Genomic DNA, 21,183 nt, shown 5'->3' with positions numbered 1-21,183 from the left:
CGTTGTAACAAATCAATGGAAGTCGCTGCAGCGATGGAAAGTGTGCGCATTTAATTTGCAGTGTTGCGCAGCTGAATCACATATTACACGTCACTATTCATTATAATAGGTAGACCGTAAGCACCTATTTATATTGTCAATAGTCCAAAACAACGATTTCGAAAAACCATCGTACTACTAAACACGTTTGAGTACCTATAAAATATATTAATCCGAATGATACGCAATAAGCACGTCGTATGAAACAATATTGGCATAATGCGGTTCGTCGCGGACATCAAATCTTCCGTACCATTGCGAACTACAATATTTAATGTATGCAACGAATTTTTATACATCAGATCTAATCACAGGCGCGTAGCCAAGAGATTTTTATGTTGGGTGATGCTTTAATTACATGTTATTTAAGAATATAACTCGTGCGAGCAGCTATATATACCTAATTGTAGTCATCGATGTTCACATATTATACTTTTGATATAGCATAAAACATGAAACAGAACCTCAAGTATAACCAAATAATAATTATTTGAAAAACATCAATATAATATGTTTGTAGAAAACTTAAATATACCTTATTATATGAAAACTTAACACATTTTATATGATTAAGTACAATTGAGGGGTTTTAACCCCCTCCTCCGGCTATGCCACTGTCTCGAGAGCATAATAATTATATATTTAAATGTAGGTAGCTATGTCGATAATGGTTTTAATGTGTTAACGCAATAATTATTATAGCTGTAGTGTTTAACGTCGGCTATCGGTCGAAACGAAAATAAACATTATCTCAAGCCTGATATATACCCCGCGATACTATAATAATAATAATAATAATAATATGTTTAGCAGAATGCGTGATCGACAATAACAATAATACCTAAGTAAGTTTAGATGACTTTGTCAGGAAAACTTTATAAAAAAAAAAAACAATAACAATAATAATAATTTATTTTAAAGTGCTGTATAGTATACATATCGAACACTGCTATTATATGCATATACATCGACGTTTGACTAATAATTATTAACAGCTGCACGATTCTGCAGATCTGCAATGAATTGTGATAGCATGTACATAATAAATGTACCACTCGACCGGACTAAAAATATATACGCAAATGATGTTTACCTCTAAACTTTTTTTGTTTTTTTTTTTTTTTTTAGTCCCACGCCGCGCGCAGTGTGTGTGATTTTATTTTCATTATTTTTTTTCGCGTATTACACGCCGTCTCACGAACAGCGTTTAACGGTCGTAAGAATCGTCAAAAAATATACGAAAAAAATTTCAAACGAACATAATTTATAGCATTATAATAATCGTACCTAAGCGTATAATGCCATATACCTAAATGCAGGACGCGAGACAAACGCATAACGCAGACGGTGCATCGTTGTTGGTCATTATTGCCACCTCTCTCGTTTGACTATTATTAATTATTATTATTATAATCATGAGAATTAAGAATCGCGCGAAAATATGTACCATGAATGGCTTGGTTTTGGATCCACGAATAAAAACAGGTTTTCAAGTTTTTTTTCGACTTTTTCCACACTCTAAACGACGACCAACCATATTTTTATAATGATAATGAACATAATAATTATTATACACATAATAATATACAGTATACACTCGAAGTAACTATTAGCGCGTTTCCCTGTTATTGCGTGCCCATAAAATAATAATATTATACCGTACACCCGGTACCTGTGCATATGGTACTGTACCTATACATATAGTTGAATGCGAATAATACCGTTGTCAATTACTCCGAGTTAGTGTGTTTAGTGTGTGCATACAATATATATCATCATATCGGTTGATATTTGCGACTACAATATTATTTCACGAGTATGAATTGATTATAATGGACACCATCTTTAACAATATAGGCACCTGTTTGGTGGCGGTCGGAGAGTGCAAGACAGGGCACTTGCTCCCTCCAGGAAAAAAATAATATGAACCTATAAACTGCTATACATTACCAGCTATTTGTCTATCGAAAATAAAATAGATTGTTTTTAATTATACTATAGGATCTGAAGCACCTCTAACATTAAACCCATGGCTTGATAAAATATTGCTTATCAATTGTTGGCGTGCCTGTTTATCGAGCCATGGTTATTGGTTAAACCTTATTTAGTTTACTTTGAGAAAATTTCACCTATGTGCTCATGTCCATATGACCCCACACTGGCATCCTCCGATTCACAATATTCACCATAACAAAATATGTTCAATTATAGAAAAATAATTAAAGAGCGTCTTGGTCGATGGCGCTTTGGCATTTTTTTTGTTTTTTATACGAGTATTACCCGCCTTTACGAATTTGCCAAGATTAGATAAACTATTTTTGACGAATATTGGTAATTTTGGTTGTAATTTACAAGTATATCGTGTAAGGCAATATAGATAGTTTATAATTTACTATATAACGTCTTGGTATTATTTTTTTGGCGCATTTAATCGTGGTTATATATTTAATGTTTTATTGTGAAACTAACAAACTTGTAAATAACTGCGTGGTGATATTATACATAAAAAAACAATCAAAGTAAACAATTTTTTGTTATGGCTTTAATTAAATACGCTTGATTAAAAATGAGTTGTGAGTTAAAATGTAAATAACTAAAAATACAATTACGTGAAATTAATTATTAAAAACACACACCTTTGTGTACGCTAGTGTTTGGATAAACCGCATATTATGTATTGTTGAAAAATATCAACATCACACATTATGGTTTTTGCATATATTTCAGTTTGCTCATTTTGCAAAGTTAGAAATTCTACAACTCCTCCCACAGAAGTCAACATAGGTACCTTTAGGAAAGTCACCATTACATTTCAATATTATAAACTCACCTGCCATATTTATGTATCGTCGTAATTCTATAGTATTGTTATTCACGTCTTATGTGGTCTTAACGTTGAAAATATTAAACGATGCATACCATCACATTTAATCGGTGTCGTATTAATATTTTGTATGTTTTTGCTCTCTCCACAGCATGTCCGGTAGCCGGAGTCCAACGGGAATGGGCGACGGATGCGAGAAGATGGTCGGTGGCCCGCCGTCCAACTTGGACTCAAGTTCTTCCGAATCCATCGATGGTGACAACATGAAGTCCCACATACACATGCTGCACAAACCCAGCGCGATATCGTTCGGACACTCGATGATCACAGGCCAGGTAAGATCACACAACTACATACGTGCCTATATAATATAATAGGAAATAGTAAATTTATAAATACTCGTATAAAATATCGTCATATTATAGCATTGTAACAAATCGGTAATATAATAATTAACGCACTGTACCTATATAATATACCTACTAGATATGTACTTCCAGACGGATAACAACGCTTATCTATAAAAAAAAATAAATATTATTTATAACATTTGTTTACCTTGATAATTGTATATAATTATGCGCGGTACCTATTAGTCTGTTAAACACTATAACATTTTATAAATTTAATATTTAGTTGGTACCTCAAGTATTGCTATACATTTTTTAGTACACTATATTATATAAGTTGCTAAAAAATAAAAATTTAAAGTCTTATAAAAAAATTGGATTCAATAAAAATCTTAATTTCCTAGGAAATCCGTTGAATTGTCTTAAATTGCAACCTGCAAATATCAACTCTTCCCTAAGTATTCGGTAAATTTTTTTGTCTGTATTTTTCACTTGAATTTATTTTTTGTGGTTTTTTATCCTCGTAACATATAATAGATACCTATATACTGTAGCTTGGTTATTTTTCAATACATTTTTTCAAACGAATAAAAATATTTTAACTATAAAACCTATCATCGTCATGACGATCGAGATTAAGAAAAATAAAAAACGGCTACACGTGTTTAATGTTTTCATAATTTCATAGGTGAATATTATTATTATTTTGTTTCGCAGTAAATATATAATATTTTGTCGTGTAATTCTGATCGTTATGTAAATATTGTAAATGACATGACGCCGGTCGTGCCGTGTCGGATAGGCGTAAAAATAAAATATGATTAAAACAATAATGCGATGACGGTGCAGCCGATGGTAAAAAATAAGAAGAAAAAAATCATGACCGGAAATCGTTGTGTTGGACGCTGCGCAGCTGTTTCCTTTTTGGCAAATACAATCGGTTTGAACGATTGCCAATTATTAGTGTACATACAAATCGATCGCGCGTGGCCTACAATTATTATTATTATATTATATTATGTACAACACTCGGGTGGGCAACGCAACCGCGACGATTAAGATGATAATTATTTTAACGATAATATATTATACATAATCATAATAATAATAATAAATAGTTATATTAGTATATTATTTTATTCGGCAAACAATCAAAACTCGATGCAGAGTATGACTATATGTTATTATTATTATTATTATTATTATTAATATCGTGTTGGCCGCGTGTATACGTTTTCCGTAGCAGCCGACGCGAATCGTACATTAAAGTTTCAGTGGTTTCACGATCTCAATCTATTTGCGCGCGCTCAAACCGCATAGCCTGTCATAAAATATAATATCATATAAACCAAATGGGAAAACGAATTTCCGCTAATAATTATGATTGTGCTCCCAAATTTTGATAATGTATGCGAGCGAAGTACGAGTCGAGCGCATTTTTTATGAACATTTTCTATGCACCTATCAAGTTAATCTCTGTCTATTGGTGTTATAATATTTGTAAAAATCATGTTTTGCTAAAACAAACTATCACTTGCTCGATTGAATTTAACCTAATCTAATTCAATTCAAATGTCGATTTAAAATTAATCCATCAAGTTAAAATTAAAAATGTTTTTAAAAACATTTTTAATATTAACATTACGATTTTATGTTCACTTAATTTAAATTGAGTTAGTTATTTTCATCGATTTTCCTACCTTTGAGACTTTTAACTTATGACTCGTTATAGGTGTGTCCATTGCAGGCAGTATGGGCAGTAGGCACTTGCGTCTAATAGCTTACACAGACAATCTTTAAATCTTGTACCTACACAATTATCGGTCGCGTACAGTTCTATATTTAAAATTAATTGAACATTTAAATGTATCCCTGCTGGAAGGTATGCGAGTATACAATCAAGCCAAACGTTTTTACCATTTATCTGTCGTCAAGCCATCAAGCGTAATCATTACTAAAGGTCAATCCGATTTCAAAAGAGTTTTGCTATAAATGTGCCACAAGGTATAAATGTGTATAATATTATTATTATGGGAAAGTAACGTTGTCGTATACGAAACATATCTTTGGCTTTCATTCAGTACAACTCACCGATAGAACATTAATTATTTTGTTCCGGAATAGGTTCCACATTACAATATTGTAGTGTTGCCAATTTATTTTAGTCTCAGTTGAAATAATTTATAGGTAGTAAATGGTAATTAAAAATGTTTTGAATATAATTAATTTGAAAATTAATCACAATAAAATGTATTTGTTTTTTAAATACTTTGTTTTATTGTCTATGAAGTAGGTACTAGTAATAATAAAATAAACAATTCTAACAATATGTATAATTTATTAATTATACATAACAATTCAAATAGTAATTTCAAAGCCAATGTTCATTTTATTAATATAGTGTATCGTATTCAACATGAATACTTAAAGCCAAACATCACAATAATAAGTATCAAATCAAAAATATAATAACACTCGGCATAATATTATTATACTCATACTCTTACATGTTATTAAATAATAACAAGATAAATTAAATAATAAACAAATTATGATAATGTTTTATTAAAATATTTGTTGTTTTCATATAGGTATTATATTTTAATATGTTAATTGTATTATTGTAATTATTAATTTAAAAATACATCTGTCACTGTAATACACGGGTATTTTTTATTTTATTATTCCATTATACAGTGTGATCACGATAAGTGGAAACACTCAATAACTATGTGCAGGCTTCATATATTTCAATTCTGCTTTTTCGGCTAACTAATAAACATTATTATACACATTTTCAAATAATTAGACTATTTTTTTGACACTTAACTTTGCGCATGCGCACAATAACTTTTTTTTTAAATGGCATGATCCATTTTTGACCACAAATTATTTTTTTTGGTATTTTTTTATGAATTTTAGTGGTTGAATTTCTTTTCTAAGTCATAAAATGACCGAGTTACAGAAATTTGATTTTACGTTATTACAATAGGTAAACAGGCATTTCATAAATTGGATTAGTTATTTTTATTTTTTTATTATTAACTAAGTATTTTATAATCTGTTATACCCGTGCAAATAACGTAAAATCAAATTGCTGTAACTCGGTCATTTTTTGACTTAGAAAAGAAATTCAACCACTAAAATTCATAAAAAAATACCAAAAAAAATAATTTGTGGTCAAAAATGGATCATGCCATTTAAAAAAAAAAAGTTATTGTGCGCATGCGCAAAGTTAAGTGTCAAAAAAATAGTCTAATTATTTGAAAATGTGTATAATAATGTTTATTAGTTAGCCGAAAAAGCAGAATTGAAATATATGAAGCCTGCACATAGTTATTGAGTGTTTCCACTTATCGTGATCACACTGTATAGGTAGAATGTATTATAATTTTAATCGTAAGTTTTGTGATTAATTATGAAAATTCGATTACCTAGATCATTTTTCGATTAATATAAAATAAATATGAAAATCCATCATTATGTTGTAATGTACGAAAAAATGTGCTCTGGTTTTACTAAGGTATTTACCAAAAATTATAATATTACTAATATCATTATACGTGGGTCAGCACAATTCATAACAAATGATAATTATATACCTACATGTCCTACATAATATAGGTATTTATAAATTCAAAACATAGCCTTTAAAAATTGGAAAAGGGCTGAAAGCAATTAATCACCTCGGTTGCAAAAAATACAATTATTGCATAAGTACCTACAATACCTACGTGTTATATCAATAGGAGTATAATATAATAATGCATTTCCGTTATGATTTTTGAAGGACAACTCAAACGCGTAGCATGCTGCTGCCCAAAAAAGTTTTCAAGTGGCGCAGTCAACGTGTATGACACAAATATACTTCATAGGCCGAGACCACCGATGTTTCGTTTAAAAATAACTTTTTCAAACATTTATATTAAACTTCTACATAAAAAATATCAACGTTTGCACTGCATATAGCTCGACATTGCCGAAAAACGTTCGTGTTTACGGCATTTCGGAATACAAATATTTAATATCCATAAAATACCATATTACTATTATTATTATTACTATTTCTAATGCACATTATAATATTCATAGCGACCATAGCGTGCGGAATCGAGCAAATTGCCTTGAATGTTTAACTATTTTAAATCTCGCCATAGCTATAATATATCTATTATACTATAGTGGCTATAGTTGTTATCGTTTATCCATACATTTATTCAGTACTTTTATTTTTTGTATGATTCAAATTTTAAACACAAAATGGCCGTCGCCATTCGTGATCTTTATTTTGACGTCAAACGAATCTGTTCTAAAAATCACGATTGAAAAATATTAATATCTAATTAGAACATTTGGAGTATATTATTAATTATTATTTTACAATTGTTGTTTATTTGTATAAAAACCTTGTTATATAGTAGGTATGTTCAAAAGTTTCTTTTTTTAAGTTAATTTTTAAAATAAATTAAAAAACTGACAACAATCTCAATGTTTAAAAATTGTTATCCTGATTACAAAAGAATACATGAAATGTATATATACGTTATGAGACGAGTATCGCTTAGCTTCAGAAAACAATGAATATTGCATCGAAATACCAGTCCTACGCTTCTGTAAGTCTTAACTCATTACTAATGTAACTTAATTTAGGCAAATGTATTATTTTTTCAGCATTAAACTCTTATTCTGTAATTCATCATTATCATATTTTAATGATGATAACGATCATCTGTAAATAATAAAATCAAACAAAAATATATCATTCACTGAATTGTATTAATTATTATTATAATAATAATAATATATGCGCATATTAGGTAGGTTTATATAAATTATTGTGTTTAGGTTAGGAAATACATTTCATCGGTGTACATCAACCTCCCTCCCATAATTTCGCTTATTTTCCCGTTCAACCGCATAAATAACAATAACAATCAATCGATCAATATTCGTGATACGCAGTATAATGCGTGCATTAATCATTATCAGACGTCGCATAATATGAATCCTTTACCGTTTTCAGGACCACTTGTCCAGTCACGAGATGATGTTCGGAGGCGGAGGTGACCTCAAGTCATCCATGTCCGGCGTCGGAGGCATCGGCGCGGGCGGCATGTCCATGATGGCCAATTCGGCGGCCGCGGCCGCGGCGTACCACCACCAGACGCAGCTGATCGGCGGCGGTATCGGAGGCGGTGGCAGCGGCATCGCCGGCGGTTTCGGGTCCCCCATCGGCAGTCGCCCGCTGATCGGCACTGGCGTCGGAGGCGGCGTCGGCAACGGCGACCACCACAGCCACTTGCAGCAGATCGCCGCCGGCCACCCGGCCGATCCTTCGCTGCTGCACGACTATCATTCCTTATGACAGTGGGTGTCTGGCTACAACGGTGGCCAGCAGTGAAGTGGCTACGGAGGCGCACTCGCACCCGCACGCCGCTCGCACCCACACAGCACCCACACCCGAGCATCGCTCTATTATGCATTATACATAGTAATAATTGTTGTAAAAATAATAACAAAATTCAAACGCACACCACTCATCGGCGGCGCGCGGGTGCACAATAAACTGCATAATACAGTTTTTCGAACCGATTCGATTCACTCGGCAAACGAGTTCGCACTTCCCCGAGTGGTATACGCACGTGATTATGTTAATTTATCATAACAATATTTTAATAATAGTGTAAGGTATTTTATTATTACTATTATTATTATTGTTATATCGTTATACGACGGACGCGACGACTGCGGCAGAGAACGCCAACTACCGGACGACATCCGGACTGTACGCGCGTTCGCGTGTCGTCGGCATCAAAATACTGTTTACGGCACAAAAGATGCATTCAAATACATACACGCATATAGGTAGTACAATGTTATACACGATATATAATACGATAATATTATTATTAATTGTCTAGCTCGAGTAAAATATATGATAATATAAATATTATTGTTTTATGAAATTACGACAATATGTATACACAGTGTGGTGTGTTATAATGTATGATATTATATATTCTGTCGTGGGTGGGTGGGTGACCGGGTTGCCTCGACAACCGACTGCGCAGTGCTTATAACTATATAATATTATTAATCTAATATTACAAAACTAAACGAAATTAATCACAATACAATAGATACTTTATAAGATTTTATACGGTCCACTCCCGAAAAAAGTTTCGGCCCTCGTAAAAAACTGGCCTTGATTATATCGTTTCGCACACGAACACCGTCGCTCGCCGAAAATGATAATAATATGCAATAAATTATTGTTACATATGCAGCGCAGTGATGATGAAAAAAAATGATTTAGTCACCAACAACCACCAAAAAACATAACATTAATCGACGAATCTCTGGCTATAGTGGCTTCATTTAAATATTTTTCGTATTTAAAATCCAATATAATATATGCCCAGCACGCTTCTCTAAATCGGACAAATTATTCATTTTAGACGGCGCCACTACTAAGCCGTTAGGATTTTATATATTATTAAGTCTACAGTGGAATTTTATAAATTTATAGCAAGCCTATAGTAGTACTGCATCTTAGCGAATCATTTAATCAGTCGGGTTTCCATTTAACCCGTCGTCATCACAATTTAATATTATTATTTACCTATTACTGCAGGTCAATCTTTTTAATATCACAATATATGCTCGTATAACAATCAGAGCTTACAAATCATAATATTGCAATTTGACCACTCCCAAAAGTTCTCTCTTGTCCCGACAATCGATATAGATCGTATTATATTAGAGTACCTATACCTACTATATATGTGCCGTGCAAATGTATTAAGTTATAACATTGTTATATTAAATTAAATTAATATGCGACCCGTTTACGTTTTGCTTTGTAAATACCTCATAATTATGATCATATTTATATTTTGTTCTTCGCATAAATACACAGGGCGTAACACAAATACCTGACAGATGTAATAAAAAGTATTTATTTAAAAATATAATATTTCTATTAATTACAAGAACAAATGTTATCTCAAAATTGGTTGAAATTAAATTTGTCAGTTATTTCTGTTACATCTCGTTCTCTAAGATAATATAATATTTTTATAGTCACTATTCGTTGTTAATATAGAAATAGTTGTGCGGTTATAGTCCACTTATTAGGTTATTTGGTTCGCAATGTTTACATTATTACAATATTACGTGTATTACGTATAATATGTAGGCGTTAATTACGGAAAACAGCATTTTAGCTAAAAAAAACTTAAAAACAATTTCCAAAATATCTTATAATATTATTTATTTTCTAGCTCGTAAAACGATTTTCAAAAATAATTTGAACCTATATGTCCTGCAAGCTTTACAGTTTATTATTATGCCCGACTATTTTATATTAGGTACTCTTTATTTTTTAACAAACCATTTTATAATTCATCTTAGTACCAACTATGTCATATTATTATGTTCCTAGGACTTAACTCTCTAATATTTTTTTTTACTTCTTTGCAATGACAGAGATCACAAAATTATTAATTCTGAACGAAAATTTACGACGTGACAAACCATGTTTATCTAGACGTATTTTTGTCGTTGAGTTATTACTTTTTTTAAACTATCATAGCTAAAATTCAAAATCAATGATATCGAAAACGAGATTATAGTTGTTCGAACGGTTTTTCGTGGTTTTAAGAGACGACGTGAGAAATGAGTTGCTTCACAAGCATCATTGTATAATATATATGTACATATAATATTGTTTATGGTGATTATTATTTGTTTTCCAAACCACTTTTTTTTTGCGAGTTTCCCATACCAATTTTAAACGTATCGAAAAAGCAAGAACAGAAAGTTATCCCAAACGATTTACATTTTGTCTGTCGCGTTTAAAAACTAAAAACGCTCTGAGGTCGGCTACATAATCCGCCATCTGCAGCAGTCATCCATCGGTCGGATTTGTCGGAAACCGAAATGACATTGTTAATATCTCCCAAAGCGAATTAAAATAATAATACCACAAATAAAATAAAAGCCGTCTTTTCGTATACGGACGGTGTGTGATCGTCGCGTCGTGACCGTCGTTCCGTCTAGACTAGATCGAGCGCGCGGCGCAAACTGGTTTATCCGTAAGTAGGTATAGGTATAGGGTACTGTAATATTTCGTCAATGAGATTTAAAACTATTCGAAAATGGCATCGAAAAAAATGTTAAAAACCAGTCGGAACGTTACAAGCGAAAGAATTAATATATTAATATATATTAAATAAATGGCATAGGTATTTTCGCCGTCGTTTATACAGTATTGTTCCTGCTCAGCTGTCATAATTTGTGTTTCTACGTTTCATTTTTTGTTTTTTTTTGTCTCCTGTCCGTTCCGCGCAAAATCCTTGGTGACAATTAGCGCGCAGGATATTCGGTGTCATAGTGTCATACATTACGGCAAACATGTTTACAGAAACACAATCTCCCAAGGACATCCGCACGTTTCCTATAACAGTGTTCGTATAATATAATATTATGTATACACTCGCGCGCGCGTGTGTGTGTGTCTATGTGTATGTGTGAGTGTTATATTATGGGTATAGTTTATAGGTTCAATGCGTTTAAATTAAATAATTTTTAATCACTTAACGACTTGTCAATCTCCGCGGTAGGTACCTATTGGTAAACACACCTCCGCGATGGTATTGTTTTTTTTTTCATCGAAAACTAACTATTTTTTTCTTATCAAACACATAATATTAGGCACGCGTTCACGACCAACGTTTTGAGTGCAATACAGGCGTTTTACTTGAGTATACAGCCTGCTTGGCGGTCCTATCTCGATATAGAATGCCAGTGATTCATCAAATTCAACTATTGAACTAAGTATAAATTATAAATTCAGATACTATACATATATTATTATTATTATTATTATTTGGCAATCGTAATCACTTGTCGTTCGACTTTTCACGGAAATCGGACTGTGAGTCTATAAAAAAAAATAATGAAATTTCGTTATTCGTTGCCAGCCAAAAAGTGAGAGAAATTACTGGCCTGTCTCGAATAATCTGAAATCTACCAATATTTATGTTTCCTATATAATTTATATTTTTTCACCGTGTACAAGTTATACATTCAATATCAAACGTGATCACAGTAAATTTTGTTTTAACATCGAGTCTTATACAATACTCTCATTTCACTTTAAATTACACACTTCTCTAATAACAATAACGACGTGGCGTGCTTTAAAAAAGACAGTAATAAAAATTGGCACTTCGACTATTCGTTTTATATTATGTTCGTTGCGTTTCTGTATTCTATAAAATTAAAAAATGTCTATATATATTATTTTTATAGGTCTTGGGCCGCAAGGTTTCTTAATCATGACGTGCAAAAAAAGCTCTGAGATCGCTTCAGAACTAATAAATCAAAAAAGCATTAACCACTCTGATTTAAAAGAACACTTTACACACAACAGCAGTAGTTCAATTAACTCAGATAATTAAAACTAAATTAGACGACTGCGTATTGATGTACATAATAATATATAAGGACCCCAGACGTGATGTCTACATTTCGTCCAAGTTCACTTTAATGTTTTGATCATACAGTACATAGTGGCCGCTGTAGCCATCATGCGTACCATTTAAAGCTTTACTGCACAGATCTAATGACATGTCATTTTTGTTTCGATTGGTCAAATTTTTCTTCATGGAAATATATAAACTCAAGCGGCTTACAGTATTCCGTATTCACAACAATCAAAGATTTTACTTTCAAAGCATTCGACATATGCAGGATAGTTATAGCTTCCCGGGAAACGATGAAAAAAATTATAATAAAAATAAAAAGCTTGTCGTAAAAATTTTGTAATCAAGTGAGTGCCAAACGAAGACCAAAGGAAAAGTTTCCGATTTCTCAATCCGTGCGAAATCCTCTAAAGTTCAGCGTAACAAAATACGCTTCTAATATAGTTGTTTGCAGGTCGCCGCGTCTAGATATTTTACAATATAATTTTCCAAGGTAGGTGTTGCGTCTCGTTTATAGTAGACTATAATATAATATAATTATTATATTATTTGATCTACCCGAAACGCGCTCGTAGACATGACACACACACACATAAATATATGGTTAATACAAACTTGTGTACCTACAGCGACGATCAGCGCCGATCCGAGTGACGTAAGTATAGAATATTGTAATAATATTATAGATAATCCGTGACGTGACATTTGAAAACATATTATTATATTTACTTAAACTGCAGCTTTACAGTTCCTATGTATATAATATATATATGTATACATTATTATATCCACACAATATGTTTCTTAAATATTATATAATATTTTAAATCTAAAAAAAACGTATTTTTACACTCAAAGCAAATCGTATATAATAATATCATCATTATTTTAACGCACACAAAAATCTTTTAACGTTTTCTTCAAACTATTTGTAATATATATATTGTATCGTAATTATTTGTATTACACATTTGTATTATATATTATATTTCATAATGTAATTACTTTCCTCGTCGACATCGCGATTTCAGGAGGGGGAAATTATTATTATTATCATTATCATTATAAATACGTCGTTTTCCGAACGCACGTATGTACTATTATTAAATATTATATATTATTTCTGTATGTCTGTGATTCTATATATATTTTTAAGTTATTAAAACGTTCGCTATGTGTATTATATTATTATTATTAATTATTACTTAGCTGTATATTATTATTATATAAAATTGTAGTTGCTGACTACGTACCACATTTTAGACGATATTATAATACAATATATTATTATTATATCTTTACATTATATAATGATTTTCTCGTATACATACTTTGTAAATATTATTAGCTAAAACCAAAGTGTTATGTGGTAGAACATCACTGTTTTCTATATATATTATTATTATTACTATTATTGTGACAGTAATCTCTTGATTGTAAATGTATAAAAATATGGTGTTTTAATATTTATTATGTTGATTTTAAAAATAAAAAAATTAATAAAAGAAACGGAAACATAATTTAACGTTATAGAGCTCTTCATATTAACATTACCACAACGCTATCTCCTTAGTGAGTGATTTATATTATGTGCAAAGTGATATATACAAAATATAATTTCTGCATCCGAATTGGTCCGCTATAGGTAAGGATTTTCAAATTGAGGTGTATTATATTAAACTTTGAAGTACAGAGGCAAACTACAAAATCATAAGCCTAAAATATATAAAACAAAAAGATTAATATGATATACATACATACATACATACATACATACATACATACATACATACATACTAATCGTCCGATCGCCGTGTGTTATTAATTCGTCTTTCGTACAACTGCAGCTGTTTAGGTGTTATTATACCATATTATATTATTATATTATTATCTTGTCGCCGACCGCGTTTGTACAGGATGATTCATCAACTATACGTGTATAAGGTAGCTTCAAGGTGTAACGTTTCAGGGCTGTGTGATACAGTTACACAAACAACTATAGAAACATAATGGTTAAGCTGTAAGAAACTATGCTTACCGGACATATTTTTTGTCGTTCGTGTACACGCATATTATACACGCCATGTGCTTTAGTTAATACGACATATTATGTATAAGCAGAAACATCATGTCAACCTCGATGTTATAGTTCCGGGCCAACAGCAATTCGCAAAGTAAGGAACTCGCAGGACGACCATATTATACTTGTGAGTATTTCGTTATATTATGTTATATAAACCTCAACCGGCATTCAGGGATGGAAAAAGTGTTTTCGATTAGGATCTACCGAGGACATATCATTGCTAAATTCTTTTGAAGATCGGCCCGTTTTCTGTAATAACTTATAAGTGTTCTGATTTTTGGAGCCTTTAAAAATAACATTTAAAGACGGTATTTTTAAATTATTGAGATTTTTTGTAAACCTCAGGATAAGTGGTGATCTAGAATTCTGCCTTTAATTTAAGAACTCGGTTTTTACTGTAAACTATTTAGCAGATAGTTTTTTTTTTTTTTTAACGTTGATGTATCTAATTCAACATTTAAACGAGTAGTCTGTCTGATATCAAAATGTTTACGTTAAAGCTAAAAAATTATTTTACAAAAACATAAAATTATCAATAGTGTTTATTATACTTATTTGAACTGTTTTTATAAACTATACAAACGTGAAGGATGAATATTAATTGCTAAAATGTCACCAATGTCTTCATAAATCATAATATCTTCCAAACCTGTTGTATCATATTGACTTATTTTCCTTAGTACACAAAGTTAAATAACTCAAAAACTACTCGTTCAATTTTGATTTTAATACGTAAACATTTTCAGAATGCTGAGTAATTTATAGTTGCGAATTTATCCACACGACATTTCTGATTAAACAGTAATATAAGTGTAAAGAATTTTAAATCAAAAGTCTTAAAGTAAATTAAAAAATATTTATTGAGATCAGATTTTGTATAACTACTGCATTTTTAGAGGGAAGGTGGGCGCTCGAGGATCAACTTATACAATAATGGCACGTGGTACTATGCAGACTTTCAGCCATTTTAAATTTCATATTATTTAGGTGCACCTGCGACCTACTCGTGCAGTCATACTGCAGATTTGAAGCAAGAAACTGCAGCTCATGCTTAAAACAGTAAGTATACCTACATCTGTATTCATGATTATCATTATCGTATGTGTGCGATCCCGTTATAGCCGCTAAAAATAAGAATATTATCATATCCTGTCGGCCAATATTATGAAATTATAATATTATTATTATTATTGACGACGTGCGGGACCCGACCAATCCGTCAACCGCATATAATCGAGTGTTATAATAGGTACCTACACACGTTAATCCTCACATGATGTCACCGTCTCGTATTATATTGTAATGTTCAGTCTTTTGTTCCGTGCGTCCATAATGTCACGCGGCAAGTTGTGTCAAAAAAATAAAAAATAAATTTAATAAAGTAAAAACAGAAACGAAGTCTAATAAGCGAAGACCATTCATTACGGCAGAGGTGAAAAACTAGTTTTTTCCCCTCTAAATAGAAGCCTCTTAACTTGTTTTCGTCCGCCGCTCCGATGTATAGTCGACGATAAACGAGCTTCGTGGGCGATCGTTGGCATCCCTTGTGTGAATATGGTAACATGAGAAGTTCCGGACGACATGATGTAATCCGTTTTATTGTATCTCACCAGAGGGTCTTTATTATTATTATTATAGTAGTAGTAGTAGTAGTAGTAGTAGTAGTAGTAGTAGTAGTAGTGGTATTATATATAGTATACACAATTTTTTACAATTTTATCATCGTGTTATTATAATATTATTATTATTACACTATTATAGATCATAGATAAAAGTTAAAAAAAATATAACTTTATTAAACCAAATCGCAAAAATTATGTGCGAACAAACTGCTGCAGCCTGTATACTGACCACCCTATACTGAGTGCTGACAATTGTATTATTATTTAAGTCTTTGCGGACATGGCACGTTTTTTTGTACGTTTTTAGATTCGTTGTTTGTAACACCTACGTCTAATTATCTACGTTTGAGTTTCAGAGTAACCTATAGTTATGACTTTATGAGTTTATTAATTTAAAGTATATATTATTATGTTATTCATCACCACCCGTCTGTCGCGCATCGAACTCAATGTCATCTGCAGCAAATGCGTAATAATATGAAGACGCACGACCTCGATTGGTAGTCATGTACAGTAAAAGTTCATAGCTTACATTAGGAAGAACGTCGATATCTCAAATTTTTCGTTATCTTGAACTCAAACGAATTAATCTTTAAATAATAATATATAAAGTTATAAACATTAGATAGACTTGATATCTCCAACTTTTTTCTATTTCACATGAGCTTCGACATGACGAGAGTTTATTGTATTTTATTTTGCTCTCGTAAAATTATTTATGATTATGTTTGTGATTGTAATACACCAGTTTATAATCGTTTTGTTAAAAAAAAAAAACAATACAGTTCTTAAAGTGACGGCGACGACGATGCAACACGGCCGGTGCATCTACAATCTGCACCCCTGCCTTTTTATTGTTCGAATTCAATCGTTGTGAACCGTTTCAAAGTCCGATTTTTTTTCAGAAGGGAGCCAATGCATACCAACGACCCAAAATATTTTTTGTTAATTATTTTATAATATTTATTTACTGAACCACAGTTTTATGATGGGGTTAAAAGTTATCATTATAGTGTGATGTAGAAAATGACGAGTTCTTGTTATCTTCTCTCTCATATATCATTTTGTCTTTAAGAGTGGTGGTCGTGATGGTGGTGACTTTCCTATTACATGTCGAAATTCGGGTCTCGTGATTAAACTTAATATTCTGACTGTTTCGTCTTTCGTATCCTTCCTCGCGGATTTCCAACCATTTCTTAGAAGAGACGTGTGAAAATACTTTTATGATTTGATTAATTTTGTATCCTATTCGCCACGCTCCTGTTGATTACCTCCACATGCTTTTGACACTAATGGCTTATTAGTTTTATTCGTTAGTTACACCTATAATATAGTCACAAATATTGAAATATGTGCTATCTTGTACATATTTTATAGGTACGTAACGATGTTAACTGAGACTATAATAGAGTAAAACAAAAGATACGTGATTCATATAACCTTAAAAATGCGAGCGGAATAAGTATAGAGCGATTACGTGATGATATTTGATCGTTCTGCGGGGATTAAACATCTTCTATAATATTTTCCAAAGTATCTTTCATGATCCAATAGTCCAATACTTAAATTTATTCAACAATCACTGTATATAACATAATATACTTATATATATAATGATTTCTATTATCGAATAGTCATTGCAGGTAAGTTTGGTGGCATTTAATAAAATAATAATAATGATATTAATATATTACTTAATGATTCCAAACCCCATCCATGTTCTTACGCAATACTGAATAGCGTGAACTTTTGAAGTCGTTCAACATTTCTAGGCTCGTCGCATAAAGTATATTGTGTACATATAACGACTGGTCATCCGGCAAGGACTCATTAGTTTTGAGTAAGGTTAAAAGGTTGAGTAACTATTTAAGTTTCGACACTTGTCTAGTAATCTCAGTTTTTCATCATTTAGGTAGTGAAATTAATTTTCAGAAAAACTACACCACCTGCGAACACACAATAATACCCATAAATAATATTACGTATTACAATAAGTTTATATTATATAATCCTTATTTAGTTGAACATTGCGATGGTGCAGTTATGGGAATATTACGTAGGACCGTAGGAGTCACAATGCGCTATTATATAAACAGAGAGTAGTGGAAAAAAAAATACTAGATTCGCACAACCTTAGCAATGAGTGGAATAAGTAGAACAGGTAGGCCACCAATTTGGTGAACCTTAGCTATATTTTTTACGGACTCCGATAGCCGAGTAATTATGTACCTAATTAAGCTTTTACACATTTTTTTTAATAATAAAATAAGACGATGAATAAAAATACTTTCTGATATTGTAAAAAAATTATCATATGATTAAAAAAAAAATTCTGATAAGTTAACTGCAACACCAATATCGAGAGTATTTTTGACAGTATTCATTGTTAATTCTACAGGTAAAAAAAAGTCGTTATAATTGTTTTGGACCATTGGACCGATGGAAGTTTGATATAGGTATAAGTGTCTAAACGGACCACCATATTATAGTAATTAGTTGGTGACTTCTGGAGTAGAGAAAAGTGCACTTATCATGATAATATAATTTTTAGTATCTTCCAAAATATCGTTTATGTACAAATATGTAATTTTTTCTACAATACAACCATGACGACATATAAAATCTACACCAGCCTCCTACTTTTAACGATATCGTGTAATATCGAATAGTTATAAGATTTTTCTGATGAATATTGCACAAGTAGAAAAATTACAATGATCAAGTGTATTTTTATCTTATTATTTATTTCCGCGATTTTCACAATTGACGACTTACAATTTTAGTATACGGATCAGATACCTATATATAATAATAATCATACATAGCTTTGGTACTGTCTGTTTTATAGACCTATATAGATAATTACATAATATATAACTCTATGCCTATACATATAGATTAATATGTATTTAAATAATGTTGAGCACACACATGGTCTTTGTCTCTATTTTAATGTCATATACAATACCAGTTGTATTAGGTAAGTATATAGGTTTAATAATAATATCATATATTGGTACAGATATATATATATATATATATATACATGCGCTTAGCCATATAATATTATAATGTAATACACCACATATCCGTTATAATAATCGTTCTTTTCTTTTCCTCATTAGTTTCCACTAGAACGGTCACAGCCAATGAAACGACGGCAGTACCATTCCCTCCCATAGACGCATAATACATACGTCATAATGAAACCTACGTATATATTATCATAATGTAGTGAACGTCCTCCGTTCATAGTGAATGGGTCTAGCCGCAGACGAGACGGTTGTATCGTTATTATATATTATTATACACTTCGACGCTGACGGCCAGTGGCACGATCATCGTGTCTCCGGCTCGAGGGACAAAAAAAAGTAGTTGGTTGTCTTTAAAACTATTCCCCCCCCCCCCCCCCCCGATTGACCCCTCGCTAAACGTTTCCGCCTAGGACGATGGCCCCTTTTGCACGCCCTAAAAACGAGCCGTCAACCCTCTGCTCTGCACCCTCTCGCTGTTCATCATCGTCGTCGATGTGTTGAATGTTATAACACGCACAGTAATGTATTATTTTATGCTCACGAAAAATTATATACCTACAGCCATATATCATCGGTATTGCAATATATTATAATATATGTAACAATCCATTCACGTGTCTGTACAGGTTAAATGGTTAAAAGTTACAATGACCGTTTCGATGTATAGAAGTGAGTATCAAAAAAAAAAAATTTATTAAATTTATATTTTTGTCTTTTGTTCAAAGGTGTCATTTTTTATCGACTTTTATCTTATCTATGTATTAAATAAAGACATAGGCTACTCGTAGCCAGGTACTCGTCGTATAATATAGTATGGATATTCGTTTTAAAAGTATAAAAATCCATTTCATTTTTGATTGGTTATTTGTGGTTACTGCAGGTTTAACATAATAATAAATTTTATTTATTTTTAAAAGCTTTTTACAAGTTTAATGCCACGCACAAGTTAATTTTCATCAAGTAATTAAATTCAATAATTTATTATGTAAATATAAATTTAATATTAAACATAGGTAGGTAATATCTACTATCTTAAAGCTTAATGTACCTACATATGTATTATGAGTAGTAAATTTCCCTAATCTTATCGCATTGAAATTCAAACTACTTCAAGAACTGCATTTTTAGTAACATATACAAAACATATTATAGGTATCTCTATACACATAGAAGGAACCTACATAGAGTAAATTAATAATGTGTGTACACCTACACAATATTCATTATCATACCTACAAATCGTATATAAAAATATCAATAAAAAGACTGCTGGCTTATACGTTATTGTATACAATATTATGTTGACTGAGTTATATACCAAAAGTCCCTGCGATGTGTTGAAAATACAGAGCCCGTAAATGTCGTTGTAACGTTCTCATAATAATTATTTAAAAATGAATAAGTATTGCATTATGGATACCATACACTTTTTCAGTAGGTATTTAATTGCACCTCTTTAAATCAAAGAACGACCGATACACATGAAAATTATGAAAACACATATTACAGTTTTCGCAAGTGGCATATACGACAATTGATAACACTATATTGATGTAAATATGTAATATAATATCTATAATGCGCAAATTACAAAATAAATAGTAATTAATCAACCAATCAAAACGAATACACAGTCTGCAATATAATATTATAATAATCGCATGAGTGATATTTATATTAAAAACATAATATGTAATATACTACTTTATGATAATGATTATACCATATACCAGGGGTGGCCA

The 21,183-nt window shown here is 31.5% G+C and overlaps 1 protein-coding gene across 1 annotated transcript in view; it reads left to right on the top strand.

Moving 5' to 3' along the window:
* so (SIX homeobox 1 protein sine oculis) overlaps positions 1-14,210 on the top strand; it is a 65,528-nt gene extending 51,318 nt beyond the window's left edge. Inside the window, exons 2-3 of the mRNA XM_089216570.1 lie at positions 3,015-3,198; positions 8,237-14,210. Coding sequence (XP_089072696.1) covers positions 3,015-3,198; positions 8,237-8,578 — 526 coding nt within the window. The 3' untranslated portion in view covers positions 8,579-14,210. The remainder of the gene's footprint in view (positions 1-3,014; positions 3,199-8,236) is intronic.
* The last annotated feature ends 6,973 nt before the right edge of the window (positions 14,211-21,183 follow it).

The sequence above is a fragment of the Diuraphis noxia genome, unplaced genomic scaffold, assembly GCF_037042655.1.
Source record: "Diuraphis noxia isolate RWA-SAM2 unplaced genomic scaffold, SU_Dnox_SAM2 contig0001, whole genome shotgun sequence".
NCBI classification, from domain to species: domain Eukaryota; kingdom Metazoa; phylum Arthropoda; class Insecta; order Hemiptera; family Aphididae; genus Diuraphis; species Diuraphis noxia.
This window is presented reverse-complemented; position numbering and strand designations above follow the sequence as displayed.